We start from the raw sequence: 18913 nt of genomic DNA, 5'->3' as shown, positions 1-18913 counted from the left end.
TGGTAGTTAGTGTTTTTAAAGAAATTACATGAAAAACTATGTAATTCATGTTTCAGCTCACTACCACTTTCAAAAAAAAAAAAAAAGAAAAAAAAAAAAAGAAGTACTTAGAAGTACGGCTAAACTCAAGGGCAAACACTGCAGAGACACGTCCAAATGCTCCTGGAACCCGAGAGGGAGCAACTTTTTAGTCTGTAGCCACAGAAGCTGTACGTGAAAATGGGCAGTATCTGCTCTCTGGACAAACACATCTACTACAGACGAAGTCATCAACTCTCCAATTCTGGAACGGCACAGATACATGATCCTTTCATCACAATGCAGCATCTGCAAATTAACATTTTGGTTCTTATGATCAGTCAAAACCATTTTTTTTTAGTGTGTTTAACTGGTTTGCATTAGACTTTTGTTACGTACACAAAGCTGCTGATCCCTACCTTTTATCTCGTACTATTTATAAAGGATTTCCCATGCAAAACGTGTCGTGTTGCAGCATATTCTCATACTTTTAGAAGACACTCCAAAGGTCAGGGAGGACCATATGTACATGAAAGAAAGAGAACTGTATTCTTACAAATAATGGTTGTACCTAATGTCATCAAGATTCGACTTTAGAACATAGCAATGAAGTCAGGTCTTAGCATGCTAGTACAAGGGAGTAGAGTAACTATTGTACCATTAAGAAAACTATTTTATAAGGCTAGCATTCAGTATTTGTTGTTTATAGGTTAATTACAGATGATGAAAAACTAAAATCCAGTGTAACAGCTTTGCTAAATTTTAAGCTAGGTGTTTCGCAACAAAAAAGCTTAAATTCATTTGCCGCTTTAAGTGTATAATTAAAGCAGACTGTCCTGTTAGACACAATTTTGGTATGCATTTTAAGATACACGCTTCAGAATATACAAACTAACAAACTTCCTCCCTCCCTTCTTTTGTTTGTACCTGAAGATTTAAAAGCTGATGAAAGCCACCTTGATAAATGAAATTCATCAGCTGTCTCCTTCAACCAGCTTTTTAGAAGCAAATGCACCCAACCGTTTGTACCGTGGCATCAAATCTGCAAGAGGTATAGGTGGCACGGAAGTGAACCATTTTGTTAATGCACCGTGCTCTCTTTTCTGCAGCTTGCACCTGCAGTTAAGGCAGGCAAGAATCGGATCTCATTAACGCCTCAGTAAGGATGAGAGGCTGCTCAAGAAACGAGGTAAATCACAAGTGCAGTAAGTGCTCTCCTTGATGCATTGCTACAGACATTCTGAAGGCCAAAACGTGAGAGGCATTGACTAAAACCACACTTATGGTCACAAAATGTAAGTTAAAAAAAACAAACATGCTTTTCATTTATTAACTATGAAAATTGACATGCTTTCAATCAGTAAGAAAAAGTGGGCTCTGCATCTTGCTTGTAATCAGTAGATATGCTAGACTTGATACCTACTTGTAAAGCAGCAAGATTTAAATGGGGCACCGAAAAACACTGTTCGACTTGTAGGGAACCCTGGAATGCGTGAAGCACGTGGATTTTTACAAAGCCTGGTACGGAAGTGTTTGTTTGCCAGATGCGTGCTTCTCACCCTTCTTACTGCAACCAGCTGGCCACTCTTTTCATTAGTCACTTTCCATTCAAAAATGGCACTGATAAATTATTATTCAAAATATCACAACTCATTATTTCACATCATGACTCATACGACTCATTAAGATGTAAGCTGAAATTATTCATTGGCTCGCAGAACGAAAACTAGACAATTCTAAAGAAACTGTGTGTAGGAAACAGGAAGAGCACACAAACACCAGCGCAGTACAAATGCAAGACATGACTTGTTTTGAAGTACAGGAAACTAATAATCCTTCCACGTGAAGTTACTTAAGCAGCCAAAAAATTCAAAGCTTCTTCAAACTTGTCTTCTCATATAATCATATGACTTTTGAGGACTTAAAGATGCGATCGTTTTAATCTGGCATTGCAAGAAAATGATCGTCTAATATTTCAAAACAGCAAGAGAACCAAATACCCTCACCAAGGCGTGCTGTGTCTACAAACGCTGGGAAAACAAGGACAAGCGTCACAAAATAGCAAGTAGAAGCTGCACTGCCATATGCTTTCCTAAATTTTGAAGATTTAAAGTTGCTGTTTTTGAAGAACAAATAATTGTAGAATGCTTGATGAAGATCAGGAGTCCAACTGACATTAGCCACGTACCCTTCCTTCCTCACAAAGACCAAATTCTTCATGAACAACTAATTCTAAAGGCCAACAGCAAGCTTCTAAGCACAAGGTCACAGGTCTCTGTATTATGATGCCACTGAATATCTACCAACAAAGATTCTGTCTGTTTTAGGAATCTTCTAGGAAAACATTTATTTTACTCCTCATAAATCTAAGTTAAAAAAAAAAAAACACTTCATATAGCTTATTAAAAAAAACAACCTCTACATATAGCAATGGAAAAACCTCACTTGTCTACAAGCATGATGTATTAGCACGCAATGCCTGAACAGAAGTGCACAAGCACCTCCCTATTCCCAAGTTTGCAATATCTCAACCTTTTAATTCCTGATTTCTCCTTATGACTTTAGGGCATGATTGCATTACTGCCTTAGTACTGAAAAACAATCCTTAGTTTTTAAAAAAGTACCATTTAAAGATTTTGAACTTTTTTTTTTGCAAGCTACGTTTGGAAGGCTACAGACAGCTGGGCATTCCCCATAGGAAGCATTATCAGAAAGGATATTGGAAGTCAAGAGCTTTTTAAGGTCACAGAAAACTGCAACTGTATAAATACATTTCAACTTATCCTTGGTCTTTTTTTTTTTTTTTTTTTTTTTTTAAGGGACAGCACCATGGCTAACACTAGAAATACTGCTGTCTACTCAATTGGTTTTTGCTTAAAAAAGAAAAAATAAAATCAAGTTCCTGGAATCCATGCAACAAGACCATCAGAAATAGCAGCCACTGCACTACAATAAAGCACAGTCACCCTAAATCATACACCTGCCCAATTTAAACAGGAAAATATAAGCCTTTCCTAAACACAGTAGTACTTCTTACCTGTAACCTGTACAAATGACCAGAAAACTGAGACCTGTTTAGTGACAACTTGCAAAAATGTGTTTCTTCCTCATACAAAAGGAACAGCAAAATGTGGAAAACAGCATTCTGCAGGCCATACAATCACACCTGTTCAACACAGGTATGGAAAATTAACTAGCCACAACAGCTATGAGGTAGAAACAAAAGAAACTCCATAAAATAATACATGATTAGGCAGAGAACATACGTATGTTCTCTTATGTTCAATAATCTGACAATCAGTTTTTGATCGTCTGTTTTTATAGTCTCAATACTGTAGGCCATTCCTGAGCTGCAGTTTAAAAAAGTTACCCAGATTTCATGCCTTCTGGAAATAAAGCACAGATTAAACCACCTAGTCTAGACATGAAACTCTTATTAATTGCTGAGTAAACAATCATTTCCTTATTTCTTAAGCAAAGACTGTACAAAGTTTAAGCGAAAAGCATTCGCCATATCCTCAGGCATTTCTTTAAACTAAGGGCAGTCTCCCACCAGGGAAAGAATTTCTTTTAGCCAAGCTGTTTTTCCAGTGAAGTCGATGTCTGTCCAATCTCAGCAGTCACTCACCTGAGAATTGCTACTATTTGTACTGAGTGCGGAGGACAAGCTTTCTGAAATCTTGACTGCGGATTATCATTCCCTGGATCTCTTTCCAACAATGATAATTTGCAGCTTAAACGATGTTGCTGCTTAAGTCGTTCACAGATACATTACCAGATCCATTTCTAAATTCAACCCCATTTCTATCTGTTGCTTTCCAACCCAGTGGTTTAAAGTAACTTAGAAATTTTCAGTATTAGTAAAAATCTAATCTGAAGACTAGATGCGCCTTTCACTTGAAAATCCAATGGCTCTTCAAGTTTCTCTCTTTAAAAGGAAATATTTTAAAATTAACTATACATTGCTATCAAAGAAGAATCGTCTCTTGTAAACTAAGTCAGATCTGTAATACTTGCATTCCAGAGAGCTTATGATCATTGACAGCTCAGATCAGAAAGTTGTTTCAACACACAAGAATTCCATGACAGGAACTTGCAATCCCCATACAACCTGGCTACGGTTTGTCTCCCAGGCATGCACCACTGCTTTTGCTGCTACAGAAAAGGGAAGCAAACTGTAAAAGAGGAGGTAATCCAAAAAAATAATCTAAGGTGGGGAAGCCACTGATGTTTTTACTTCGGAGCAGCGAAAAACCATGCACTCTTTTGAACATCTGTGCTAACAAGAGAAGACAGCTAGATCAAAACCATTTAAGGCATCCAGCGTACATGTTCACAGAACACTTCTGCATGTTTGCAGCTACAAAACAATTTCTACCTCTGCAGTCAGTAAATCTGAAGGCTCCTCCCATCTTTAATTAATAGCTACATCTTTCTATCTACCACTGATTAATTTTGTGAAAATGAAGAACAGAGAAGGTTGAGTTTTGTTTTGTTTTTAAATACTAGGGCAAAACATTGTAAAATATGTGACAAGAAGGTAAGATATTCACAGTTCCGCAAAAACTGCACTTCTAACCTATTTAGTTAAACCATCTCTCTATCCTCTTTAAGAAAGGTGGCTCTGCATAAAGACAGGTCAACTCTGCGCTGCTATATAAAGTTGAAGGTTAAAATGCATAAGCTGGTGTGGGAGACTATTTCCTGCTGAAGGAAAAGCCCTTTAAACACTAGAACCTCAAATCTAATTTGTCAGCTTATGGCTGCTTCCACGCACACTGCCAGTGCAAAGCTCCTAACTTTCTACAAAGCCACTGCATTGAGAAAACAGACTATGCTACTTAGCAAAAAGGATAGCCTGGCCTTATAGGAAAAGTGACAGGCAATTCCCTTGCATAAACATCTGAAATTTCCAATTCCAGGTGAAGGATCTTCTGCTTTCATCAAGACCATCTGCTATTCTGGAAGTGCCAGCTGGACTTACTGCTGTCAGCGTGCAATTTGTATGTGGCTGAGTGAAGTGGGAAAGTGTATGAGTAAGCGCTAACTTGTTCAAATGCTCTTAATAAAGAGTATAAAAAAATATACTGGGCACCACTGGAAATAACATCCTTAGTTAAAAAGGCCTCTGATAAGCTTGCTAATGTGTTCTTTAAAAAAAAAAAAAAAAAAAAAAATGAAGGAGAATTTGAACCTGCCACTGAAGTTATGTCTACCAGTTTGAATCAGGGTCCAGACAGCTCAGAACGAAGCAGGCTCAGCTGGGTCTGTCGCCGTCACAAGGCTCCAGTCCGTAACACATTTTTGGGCAGCACTCAGCCACTCAGCAGTACAGAGTTACGGTACTGCTGGGAGACCTACTGGGAAGAACTATACAGTTTAATTACACCACATTGCCAGTTGTAACAGGGTGAATAAAGCAAGAACTGCCACAACAGCGTTGATTTCAAACACTGCCCAGGCTTGGGCAAGGAACCTGACAGACATCCAGTTTAAATATCTTCTGAAGCCGCAGCCGAAGGGAACAGGGACTTGTAAAGGCTCAAACAGATGAAACCGAAAGGGAAACCAGTGCAGCAAGCATTTCTATCTGGCTCAGTCAGTGAGGTGCATAAAAGAAGAGTAAGTTAGAAAGACGAGGTAGATCACTAATACTGATTACTTACAGCAATTTTTGTAACTACCAACGAAGAGTTTTAGATGTAGCAGTGACAGTTCTGTCTGAACGGTCAGATACAGCCACACCGTGCTGCTGGGGGAAGGGGGAAGGAACACAGAGGGCTCCAGCTTCAGCCCTCACAAGCATCAAATTCTTTTAAGCTTGCAGTACCTGGGTTTCTTTTTAGAACCATTTAACATTTTTGTTATTTTGCACACACAAAAAACACCTTACACCCAGGTAAATGCTGGGGAGGGGGTGCCAACAGGGTGTTTTTTGGTTCTTCTTGGTTGCTTTGGTTTTGTTTCCTCAGCTAAGCACCACATGAGTAATTTAGGAAAACATTCTTATTACGCATTTGCGTAGGGCCAGTTTGCAAGAAAAGGTCTGTACACACAGAATGCACCTGAGGAAAAAAAAAAAAAAAAGTTCTATTTTGCCTCTGCAGCTCAGGACTAACAAAACACTGCATGGAAAGTAAAAGTCCCTTTAACTGTCAAAATGGATTTGCTGATCCTTGCCAGGATTTTTAACGGTACAGAAAAACAAACTGTAGTGGTGGTGTTCATTTTATAAGAATGTTTTAGATCAAAATCCCCTACCTAAAGGAAACACCTCAAACTGTGTACGTTCAATAAAAGCTATTCAAAGCTAAGTTTTTACTCCAGGAAGGAAGGATCAGTCAGTGAACCTACAGAAGTTCTCTCTTTTTCTTTAAGTTTCACATGAAAGCCTTTCATAATTCATTGAAGGATAACAATATTTAAAACCTCATTAAAAACTTTGAGTGTTAAATATAGAACATGAATTTAATGAGTAACTCAGAAAGACTGTCTCTGAACTACATTTTCACTTCTACTTTAAAACATCAAAGCAAATCATCTACTTTTCAGGTTTTCTTTTGTTTTTAATATTAAGATTTCTCAAGGTAGTATGCAGAGCAGCTTTTAAGCCCTGAATTCCTGTACCCTCAGCAGAAGTCCTGTCTGGCCTCAAGACCCTGTGCTGCGATTTGTTATCATTTATGACCCAGTTACATTAACCATGCTCCTTGGTACAAGTGGTAACCTACAACACGCAACAGGACTTCTAGCATTTTAAATTTTGAGAAGGGCGAAGTACACTATTCTATCTTTTTACCCACATTATGATTTTAGTTAAATCAGCTGTGTTCCCCTAAAGCATTAGGAAAAAGAGCATTTTTTCTATTCACAATTCAATACAGCTGTGCACAACTGGCTTGAGCCCCAGGCCACAAGCCAGGAACTTCCGAGTTCAAGTCTGGCTCTGCCACTGACTTGCTGTGTGGCCTTCAGAGAGCCTCTAGATTTCTCTGCTGCTCCTCTGCCATCGGTATGCTTACCTTACACAATGGCATTTGCTTTGTTTGTGAACATCCAAACATGAATCAATCAGCTTTGAGAGAATTTCTCACTATGGCTTTAGTTGGTAAGGCCCATTAAGAAGTCTCTGCATGCCAGCAGACTTTAAATGCATTAACTGCCAACATACACAAACACTACATGTACCACATGTATGTACAGATAGACTTAAGATACACCTACATAAATATCAAAAGAAACAAATAGTAAAACGATAAAGTCATTATAACATAATCAATTCAAAATGTTAGGAACAAAAAAGCAGGAGAAAATAAAATCAAGTTACCTGCCATAAAAGCAGATCGAACTTACAATGCAGAACAACCTATGACCTTGTTCTTATTAACCTACTGAGTTGGTGATGAAATCTGTTTTTTAAGAGCTTATATTAAACGTACACAGCATGCAATGCTTCAGCTCAAGCAATTACAACGACTAATATTTTAGAATATTACTTTACCAACATATAAAGCAGCCTGGGAACGTGCAGTACAAAAAAAAGGATTTAAGCATTTAAGCTTAACCAAATTACCTAGTACCAACTGAACTATCATTTAAAAGATGATCTTTCTTCAAAAAAGATCACGGGAAGTTGCAGAAACTTAAGCTTACAATACCTGCATGTCTGCCGCACAAGTTTCAGTTCACATTATCTGATGAAGCAGAATGCCATGGAGACCGACACCCGCTAGCCTCAGCTTTTCCTGAACTGCAACAAACCAGTCACGCAAATATAACTGATCACCTTTAAAACAGTATACACTGCTTTTAAATCCATGCCCTAGAAGAAAACTTGTCCCCAAAACCCTGTCAAGACAGGCTGGCTTCCCAAAAGCTGGCCAGCTCAGCTATTCATGGCCTCACCATGGAGAGAGCATGCTTAGACTAAGAACGACGCATCTCAGTCTTACGGTACATTAAGCCGCCAACGCAAGTCTTAGCCTTCAGTTTAAATCCTAGGATTTAGTTTATCCTCCACCTACTATCTCCTTCTGCATCTTGTTTTACCTAAAATCTGGTAAAAACACACTTCCTACAATTTTTCTGTATCAGGACACAGAACTTATTTGTGGAGAATGGTAAATTTAAAGCATAACTGTCTCCCAATTAATTCCACAGTAGCATAAATTAATTCAGAATACTGTGTTATTTTGGGATAAAAACAGTCAACAAGGACCGCATCAGATACAACTGTTCCACAATTGCTCCCATGCAAAGAGGAGGAGGATGAATGCAAATTCAGATAGTGTGTGCACAAGGACTAAACTGGTTTAAGCTGCAGAGTATTACCTGCATCCAGGACTTACAATTCTCCCATTCCAGGTCATTTACTACTATTTTCCTGCTACAACGTAAAGGTTTTCAAAAGATATTTGCTGATTAAACCCTGGAAAGTTAGAGAAATACCAACATGAAAACGTATAGCAACTATTACGAAGACTAGATCCTTACCCAGGTGAGATTTTGTTTTCAGCTCCCTACATCACACTACCATCGGTGTATTTCCATCAGATGAAGCAATCGTGAATACAGCAGCAAGGCGACTATACTGGTTAGCAAGCATTGTTGCCAGGGTAATCGAGATCTGCTCTGAATAGGATTACATGACACAGGTAAAAACAAAAAACAAAAATAACCCTAATGCTTTATTCACGTTCTCTCTCTGCATCACTTAGTCTGGTTGAGACGTATCAAACTGAGATAATGTGAACAGTACCTGAATAGGAATGAAAAATGTACTTGACTTTGTAACACAAATATATTTGATTTACAATTACCATTAGTATTACTATAGCTGACTTCTGAAGCACCAGCTGGAGCCTTCTATTACAGTAGCTTTAAAAAAGCTTTTGGGGTTTTACTTCAGGTTAACCAACTATCCTTACAAGCAGCTTGAACTTGGTCAACGTTTAGATTGCAACCACTGCACGTGAACTTGTGATCATACCCACAAAGGAAAAAAAGAACTAGATATGACACGTGTAACCTAAACAGGACATCCCCTATTTTCTTACAGTGTTGTTTTTTAACCAGTTTAAAATTGTTAGTATTCACCATAAAAGCTCTTTTGAATGAGGCAGTTGGGTAATAACACTAACGGTACCCAAGTAAAGGCAAGGAAGCATTTATTTAAATAGCATGGACTAAAATACCAATTAATTTTTTTTCAAGAATTTATATGGAGATCAAACCATATAATGACTATTCTCTGCTTCACAGGATGATCAGTTCTTGAAGCAAAAAAACATATATGCAAGTTAGGAAAGGAGGTTAGCCAAGTTTTGGTTCCTTCTGCCTACAGAAGTATCCGCTTTGTATCCTTTCCCATTTTTACTGACCTCAAACTCTCTCCACTAAGAGGCAGAATAGGCTGGAAAGAATCCAGCACAGGTAACCGGGTTAGAATTTCCACACATTAAAATAGCGAAATTCACCTGTATGGTGTGATTAAATCAATTATTATTCCTCTGAACTGACCAGCAGAAGATTGATCACAGCCAGAGTGTGTATTTAGTTGGCACAGTGACATCGGTCTCACTTTCGTTGATGAAGTTCTCAGTAGTAGTTCTTCCTCTTGCCAAAGAAAGCTCTTTTGCAGACAAGTATGTCTAGAGTATCAACTCAGAATTAGTCGTGTTTTAAATCGGACCCCCAATCGACAATTTTGCAAGTGGAATTATATACAAATAAAAAATAAAAATGCTAACTAAAGAGTTTCAACAAAAACACTACTGTGGCTACACTTGAATTCTAATGTTAAGCTGCAATGTCATTTACTAGATACAGTAAAATTTAAACCAGAAATAAAGCAGAGGAATCACGGAAGATGCATTTTAAGGAAGTTTTAAGTGACAGAGGACCCTGCAGCCTGGAGAACAGGATGGCTCAGGCATAATCATGTTCTCAAATACAGCCGGAATTATGATGACAACACATCTGTGTGTATTTGCCACAGAGCACACGTGAAATGGGACAACTGAGCTGAACTTTAATTAATGCTTAAGTAGCATTAGCAGAATACACACGCAACCTTTCCTGGCTTTATATAAGTCAACTAGCCCCCCAAAAACTTGGTATCTGTGAAGGCTACTGTGCGTACATACCTAACCAACTACATTCCAGCAGTCTCACTGCAGCTGAAGTCATGCATATGTTCATATACGTGGAGATTGTGGCAAACAGCCACTCTGAAGTTGCAGACGGACAGTAGCTTATGACTGTGCTGTGCTGACAAAAGCTGTGCTTAAAGAAAAAATAGTGAGAATGCTAGAAGTGGTTCTTCCATTGTTCTGTTTAAAAAAAATACTTCTCCAATTCATAAATGGAGACAGTGTTCTGCTCAAGTTCAATTTGGTTTTCCGATTCAGCTGTTACACACGTATCGTTACTTTATAAAGCCCCAACTCTGTGTTTACTAAGAACATACCCTTCACTTATTTCATAATTAAAGCATGCGCGATTAAGTTTTGTGTACTCTTAAGGAATTTAAAGAATGGACACTTTCAATTAAAAATATTCATGCCTTTCTGCTTTTTAGTTCCTGAAGTAACTCTCCTGTTCAAAGCCCATCCAACTATGATGGAGCTCAGTGTCAAAATAATTGTTTTCTGGCACAATTTACAGTTGCTTATTCATTCTCAGGATATTTATGTACCTACGAAAATAATAAAACTTCCGCTTTTTTTTGCATTTGCTAGACCACCTTCTTCTATTATGTTTTACTTGTCTTACTTGAAATACCTCAAAATTTATTGACCTCCCCTACTGTTCAAAATGCTCTGAAGTTAAGGTCTTGTGAATGTCCCATCCTAAAAGGAGTGACAGTCTCCTGATGGCATGTAATAAAATAGGGCTGTATCTTGATAGTTTCTTTTGGTTTTGTTGTTGTAGCAAGTTCCAAACCTAGATTTCACCACTAAATCCCATTTGACATAAATTTGAATCGATACACGTTTTGTACTTTGCCTTTTTCTTTTCTTTTTTTACACCTATTGGTATCTAAGTACTTTTATATCATTTTCTTTGCCTGACATACAAATGTCCATTTAATTAAATCATTTAATTAAATTCAGACACAAGTGGTAGCACAGAGAGAAACAGTACTCAGCTATCATGCTTGTTACCTGCTGTCTTCAACAAGACCCCCCTCCACATTTTCTCTCCAGGGGTATCAGCGTACATTTTCCCATGCTACGCTTAACCCTTGGATTTTGATCTGTTTTGCCTTTACGTATCACCTGTTTTATTAATGCTTCTTCTCCTGGGTACCTGAAATAACTCCAGGGTTCGTTTATCAGTTTATGTTTCTATGTTTTCCCACATGGCTAAACTGGCTAATTAAAAGTAGTTCTGGAACTAAAACATTTTAGAAAGAAAATCAAGGTTTGTCTTTAAGCCTACCCATATTACTGTATCAAAATATCACTTAGCCTGTTCTTAGACATTACATTTCAGAAATGATTACAATTTTAAGTACATCATTATAGCAGCACCAGAGCATTTCAGCCCTGAACTATAACCCCAGCATGTGCTATACAAACAGACAGAAAACCATCCCTTAAATCGACAATTATCCATAAAGCTTTAGGAACTCACATCAAAAGCGTGTGGGTGGCACTACATATAAAAAAATAACTGGGTTTACATATATGCCTGCTGCTCCAAAATATGTATGCTCTGTCTCTACAAAAAATAAACTTGGGTTAGCAGCATATGTACAACGGAGGAAGAATTTAAGCAGTGCAAAAGTGCTGGATGTACAGCTCTGGAGTTGGAATTCACCACAGAGAGAAAGGCACCATTTCTCTTGTGTCCTTCAAAACAGTTATGGCACCACCACTGAAACAAAATGGAAATACTTTCGTTATGTATTATTTTTCATCTCCACTCTATTACCGCGTTTGCCCTTGATGTTGAAATGGCCAAAAAGCATTCTCTTGACACCTAACTTCGGATAGTTTGTTTGAAACAGATTTGAAATATGACATATGTAGTCATACCAGAAAAATTCCAGTGTTACATTAGCAACTAAATCTTCTCTTTCTTGAAATAAATACTGAACTTGCCTTGCTTTGAGAATCAATAAATCTTCATATTCAACTAAACTGAAGTTTACATCTGTTTATCAAGTTAATTCTGCTGCAATAATTATAGCCAAATGTTTAAAGTTTAGACATTTAAGATCTAACCAGCTTCCAGCAACATTCTTCTTGGTGGAAAGGCACCTCACTTTTGCCCTGCTCTTACACACATCTTCACAAGACTTTCAGGAAGGTTACACTGGAAGAGCCTTCCCTTGGAAATGGTCACGGTACGGAGCCTGAAGTTCAAGAAGCGTTCGGACAATGCTCTCAGACACGTATGGACCCAGGAGTTGGACTCACGGATCCCTGAGCTGTTCAAATAGGGAAACAGCAAACTGAGCCAGCTCTTCAGAAGGAGGCAGGTTTCTTCTCTATCAATTAAAGAAAAAAGAGAAAAAAAAGAACAAAACATCCCTCAAACTTTATAAAACTGCCAGCTAAAGACAATACCAAGTCAACACCTTCCATCCTCAGCACCAAAAGCAAAGTAGTTCCACGATGACCAGAATTCAAGGTCTGCCTCGAGGTACAAGCCACAACACACTTTTTTGCAGAGGAACTGGGAAAGGTACTGATAAAAATTCTCTAAGTTTCTACATTTGAATGCTTTTTTTTCCTATAGTAAGTCATTTAGTAATACGTAAGAGACAAAAGTCTCAGAACGTTAAGTTTAGCTGGAACCAGCCAACACAGAGGGTATGATCTTATGAAGTTTCTTTTTTTTTTTCCCTCCTTACCCAGGAGATAAAAAGGCTAAAAACCCCGCTGAAAGCCAAGCGTACTGATTTTTCAGACACTTGTTTTCCCTTCCCTCCAGGCTCCTGTATACTGAAGCTCAGTGGTAATAAGGCTTTTCTTGTCAATTATTTCTCAAGACTCTCAGATGTAGTGCACAAAACTCCAGGGGCTCTGCTGACTACAGACTTCACTGTAGTTTTCAACCTACTAGAATAGTCTGCCTCGGAAAAGGACTTTCTGATTCCTGCAGATACCAATAACAATCGTCATAGAAATGCAAACAGAAAAAAAAAAAACAAAAAAAAAACACCACATGCTTATAAAGCCGCTGTCATCGCTGTAAACCGAACGAAGAAAAAAGGCTCCTTCCCTCCCCATCACTGCTGTAGGATTCAAACTCAGACACAGGAATTGCAACTCTTGAGTCAGGTCCTTCAGAATGGACCTAAATCACCTTTTGTTCCCTTTGTACTGCAGGAATGTACCAAATGCAAACAGTATAGAGAACTGCCTCGATTTGGTCTTTTAAAGTCCTACCATTTTACAGGCTGCAGTCTTCAACACACCCTGTGCTAACATTTCCTAGGTCGAAGACATTTATATGAGAAATAATTTGAATTGGCCCTTCCTATTCAGAATGTGCTGCCTCAGGAAGCCACTCAAAAGGACGAAGACTACATACTGGAATCACTTCTACTCTCAGCGATGTGTGCACGCGTGTGGTTTTTTTTAAAACATCCATGGCAGCTCCTAGTTATGAACAATTGCAGGTACTATAAAATATTACTTGAATATTATCAAAGTAGAATACAGGATACCATTATTTATGGGCTTTGACAGCATACAACAGACAGCAATGAATGAAAGCAAGAAAATACACAGGAAGGGCGACTACTTTTCCAAAGCGTAGAGTCTGAGAAGGCCGAGCCCTACCGTATTGCCAGCCCAGAACCAAACTCACATTCTCATTACTTCCTCAGTTCAGCCATCCTAGGCTATAACTAGCATCACATGAACTACATAACTGATGTTTCAGTCAAGCAATTACCAAATCTAAGAACCCTACTACCTATAATGCTGTATCTGAAAACTGAATTAATTAAGTTTACCGATCAACAGGTATATTCAACATATTCTGTCTACGTTAGAACCTCTGTTAAGCTAAAAAATGCTTTTAATAACAAAAGGAGCTTCAGTCATCAGGCTCAGGCTGCATCAGGTCAAAGACAACATTTTTATAATATCCTCCCACACAGATACATGCTAATAGAGCAAGAGGGTGGATTCCAATACATTCGTTAATCCTAAGAAGGACCAGAGCATGTTATTTTATACATGAACGAAGTAATGCATTACATCTGAACTATAAGACCAAAATTTGAGTGGAATTCTTTTTTTTAAAATTGGCTTTCTTCTATTTAAAATAAAAGCTGCCTTTAATTTCCAAGAGCAACTTGATATACTGCAGAATTACTTCACATACCTGCTAGCTGAGAAAACAAACCCATGATATACGCTATGAGACTACAAGGACTGCTCGATATACCTTCAGCACATCTGTCTCCTCCATTTGTATTTAACTGCGTGGATGCGAAGCCACAAAGAAATATAAAATATGACCCTGTCTGGTACGTTTCTAAGTTGATCTGCAAACCATAACCACGGTACGTGTACACGGCAATCTGAAAGCAGATTCACAAGACGGTTTTTTGCTGCTTCGACATCCAGAGAGAGAAAAACCAGCCGAGCCGAGACCTACCAAGCGGAGATGAAGAATACCGTAGAGCACCGCCGAGAAATTGTTTCATTGAACCCCCCAGCAGGAGCATTACATCACACTCCTACAATGCAGGGGGAGGGGCCTGCTCGCAGCAAGCTTCGCCTATTTCCCTTTAATTTTCTGCTCGCTTCTGGAGGGAGATGCAAAAATAACTCGGGGTTAAATCGCTACTAACAGAGTCGGGGGGGGGTTAAATGCGAGAAAACACCCCCTTTGCCCCTCCATTTGCCGCCGGCGAGAGAAAAGCTTGTTTTATAGGGGCAACCCGAGCCCCGGGCAGGCTGCCTGCCTGCCTGCCTCCCCCCTACCTGCCTCGGGGGGGCTCCGGGCACCGCGGGACCCCCGGGGCCGGCCCCGGCCGGATCCGGGCAGGCCGGGGGGAGCCCGGCCGGTGACATTTTGCACCGCCGGCCGCCCTATTTGACGCGGGGTTTTTGTTTGGTTGCTTTTGTGTGTGTGTGTGTCCCGTCCCCCCCCACCCCCCCTCCGGAAGGATGGCCTGCTGCTGAGAGCACTTCCCCATCTGTCCCCCGCCGGAGCCGGCAGCAGCAAGAATGCAAAGCCGGGGCTCCCTATGCAAATTTGTGCAGCAGATTGAAGAGCTCGGGCTGGCGCGGGGAAGGAATCGGCTCCTTCCAGGAGGCTGCGTTTAAATAAAACGAGATTTTCTGTGGGGAAAATAAAAAGTAAAAAAATAAAAAAAATAAAGATCGGCTGCGATTTGCCCGAGTGCTTTAAATTACCGATCTCTGCAAAAATCTAGGCTCCCACGGAGACGCCTGGGTAAAAACCCGCAAAACCCCTCCGTGCACGGGGAGCAGGCGAGGTGTTGGTGCAGGGAGGAGCCCCCCCAGCAGCCCGGGCTGCCCAGCCCCGCGGCCGCCAGCGGAGCGCGCCACTCACCTCATAAAGTGCAGCAGTGCTTAAATCCAGCGAGCTGAGGCATGCGAGGCGGAGGTGGGAAACGGAAAGCGATCCGGGGCTGAGCGTCGCGTCGGGGCTGGCGGTGCCGTGGCGCTGGGTTGCGTTGTGTGGTGGTTTTGTTGGTTTTGTTGTTTTTTTATTATTTTTTTTTGCCGTGCGCGCTCTCTGCCCTCCCCCCGGCTCGCGGCGCTCAGCAGGCAGCGGTGGCGGCCATCTTGGCGTCGGCTCCCTCCCTCGCTGGCTCTCCCGCTCCCTCCCTCGCGCTCCCTCTCGCTCTCTCTGAAGGAAGCGGCGCCTGGTGACCTTCACAGCGGCGCCCGGTCACGTGGCGCCCGCCGCCTGTCAATCACGCCCGCCGCGCCCGCCCCCCCGCCTTAAAGGGCCAGCGCGGCGCGGAGGGGACACCGCCGGCCTCCACAGCCAAAGCCCTCAGCGGCTGAACAAAGAAGCCCCGCGCAGCGCAAACCCAATAAACGCTAATATGCCTCAGGTTTCGGCATGTTTTGCACCAGGTGCCTTCATGGCAAGGTGCAGAAACCCTAACTCAAGGATTCCCTCAACAGGAGTTGTCCAACGGGACCCCAGCCGTGTCTGTTTGTTCCCTGCGGTGCCTCACAGAGCAGAGGAGCGGTTAGCCGGCTGCAGAGCCCTGTGGCAGGGCTAAGCCAAACACCACGATTTAAAAAATATTCTGAAACCTCACATGCAGCAAGACCTGAAGAGAAAACCCAAACCAACTGCATCAAATGTTGCAGCTTCACATCCCATGCATGTGTTCGCACCAAGTATGAGTGCGTGCACTACAGCTACAGATAACTTCACTCCCCTCCCCAAAGCCAAATTGTTTTACTCAGACTTATAAATCCTCTCAACTTCGGCAGGGCTTGCCAGCTCTCCATTCTGAAGCCCTGGAAGCTTTCAATTCAAGGAGCTGACAATACTGCTCAGTCTTGAAGCAACCAGCACTCCATTGAGTTGCTGCGTATCAAGTGTGAAGCACTGCTGCAAAACTTCATCTTGTCCCTGTTCAATAGGCTAAACTTTTAAAAGCACAACGCGTTTTGGGAGGACAAGCAAATAACCAACAAATACAGAGAGTATGAGTATGGGCAATTCTTAAATAACTGCAGCACCCATAAAACATCTTGACTAATTTACCATACTGTTAAAAACGGCTGTCTGTGGGCCTACGTTTTATCTTGATTAGCCTGTCTTCCAGAAAGAATTGTGGATTCCACTGACGAGGTGAAAATTGTCTCCAAACAGTATTTGGAAGCAACTTCAGGATTGGTATTTTAGTATTAAGAATTCAACCAAGCCAACAACTGAAACATACTTCACTGTATATCTGTTCCTGTTGGCATATTGGTTAAGTCTTGACTATCCATGGCACAGAAAAAAAAAGATTTTTGTTTTGTTTTGCTTTAATGCAGCATTTCTCCAACCAAAATTGTGGAAGGAGAACCAGCAGCATAGCGGTTCAGAAAACTGAGTAGAGCATAAAAATACAGAGCATATACAAAACCCACATATCCCTTTTCAGAGGGCAATTGCCCTTGAAAACCTAACCATTAAGCTGTCTGGTGCTCACAGCTCTGTTAACAGCTAGTGTTAATTGGTTGTATCTTTGTTATGTACTACTAACTTATCTGATTATAAACACTTCGTTTCTAGGCACCTTCCATCTGAGGATCATAAAGCACCTTAAAAACTGTAACAGTGCTTCAGAGTGCTCCTACCAGGACAGCGTCCAGCCTGAGCGGACATGCACACGCGCACACTGAATGCTTACAGTTATGGATTCTGTGTCCTCATCTCAACTTAGGCAGGAGGAAAGGGATTTTTTTCTAATTCACATTGAGGTGCGTTTTGGTTCTAGTTAGAGACGATCCTTTTTGATGGCCTTTTGATACAGAACTAATAAATTCGGCTTCAACTGCACGTGCACAGCAATGCTGCAGCGTCCTGTAGATGAACGATGACATCAACTGTGCCTTCTAGCTGTCACATCAGAAAGGAGATGTTCTCCATCCCATCTGCAGAACTTTACTCAAATTTAAAAGATTCAGGTTCATCCAGTCCTTATGCAAAACTCCCTGTCTGCAGGGCTGGCATTTTGTTTTGGTTCACAAGTCCCATGGGTTGATGCCATCTTACTTACTTTGAAGGCCGAGCCCCTACCATCCTACAGCTCCTCCACCCCCAGGGCCTTCTACATTGCCCTTATTACCCGTGGCAACAAATTTAACACTTAATTTTTCCCCTAATACGTTCTTCATAGCTGATGCTATGGAAGTGAAAAAGTCAACTTGGCTCCGCTGGACATAATTCCTCAGCAGAAACCTCAAATATTAACAAGTTTCTCATAGTACAGATGCCTTCTCACCAACTGTCATTTTTTCCGCTGGTGAAAAATTTGCTTCCTAGAGCATGAGAGGCAAAAAGACAAATCCTGAAGTGACCTGAGACCTACACGTCCTCTATCCCGCTGCAGCTCATCAGTTAGAGTCCCACAGAGCGACCCCAGACGGCTGGTGGGGTAATGGAGACGGGGTGATTGGAGGCTGATTCCCCCACAGCTCCTCAACCAGTCACCAGCAGATCAACTAACCTGGATTGCCGTCCTAACAAGCACAAACTCCAGCTCGTTTACTACATCACATTAACAGGGTTTAGAAGGATCACTGTCTTTCTGGAGGTGAAATTAGAAACATATATCTTAGCATGGGGACATGCATGCATACAGTTGCATGATGTCTAATAACAGCAAGCAGTGAAAACACTTAAATTATGGAACAGAATTACGAGTCTCAACTATTCCTTGGGCGCTCTAAAAATTATTGATTTCAAGAGAACAATTAAAAACATTACGTTAAAATTTCAAAGCATCTTGCTTCCTCGACTTGGTAGATGCCTGTGTCAAGTTCCTAGTTGCTCAGGTCTAGATAAGGGACAGTTAATAAAACGTTTAAGTTGTTTTCTTCAAACAGCGATGCTGAATGCCTACCACTTCTGAAAAGTGAAGGCGATAGCTAAATCTGGCTGTATCAACTATCAACTTTTTTTTCTTTTTGAAGTCTTCAAAGCAACTGCACATTAAGCCATTGTTCAAGAGAGATAGCCTCCCCTCTGTAGGAGTTCAGACTTTGAAGTGTCAGAGCATTCTTCAAGGACAAAATACTCATTCCTAAGGAAAACTATATTATCTCCCCTTCCCCCCTCTTAGTGAGCAGTGAGACATCTGATGCTGCAGAACTGTGAAAAGAGAGTTAGCAGGATTTATTTTTTTTAAACTATAGTAGCCAAAGTATAATGTAAATTCTTTCTA

The 18913-nt window shown here is 40.7% G+C and overlaps 1 protein-coding gene across 17 annotated transcripts in view; it reads right to left on the bottom strand.

Moving 5' to 3' along the window:
- Nucleotides 1–18913, bottom strand: part of TNRC6B (trinucleotide repeat containing adaptor 6B) — a 140034-nt gene that overhangs the window by 69225 nt on the left and 51896 nt on the right. The window contains exon 1 of one of the 17 annotated variants that reach the window (XM_084506843.1): nt 15565–15845. The exons of 15 other annotated variants lie outside the window; for them this stretch is intronic. In XM_084506843.1, the coding sequence (XP_084362969.1) occupies nt 15565–15569 (5 nt within the window). In that variant the 5' untranslated portion in view covers nt 15570–15845. Of the gene's footprint in view, nt 1–15564; nt 15846–18913 lie in introns of those variants that run through there. One more of the 17 variants, XM_084506859.1, reaches the window with a different exon arrangement.

This window comes from Aythya ferina (assembly GCF_964211825.1).
Source record: "Aythya ferina genome assembly, chromosome: 1".
NCBI classification, from domain to species: Eukaryota; Metazoa; Chordata; class Aves; order Anseriformes; family Anatidae; genus Aythya; species Aythya ferina.
Note: the sequence above shows the minus strand (reverse complement) of the source record. Positions and strands in the feature narration are given on the sequence as shown.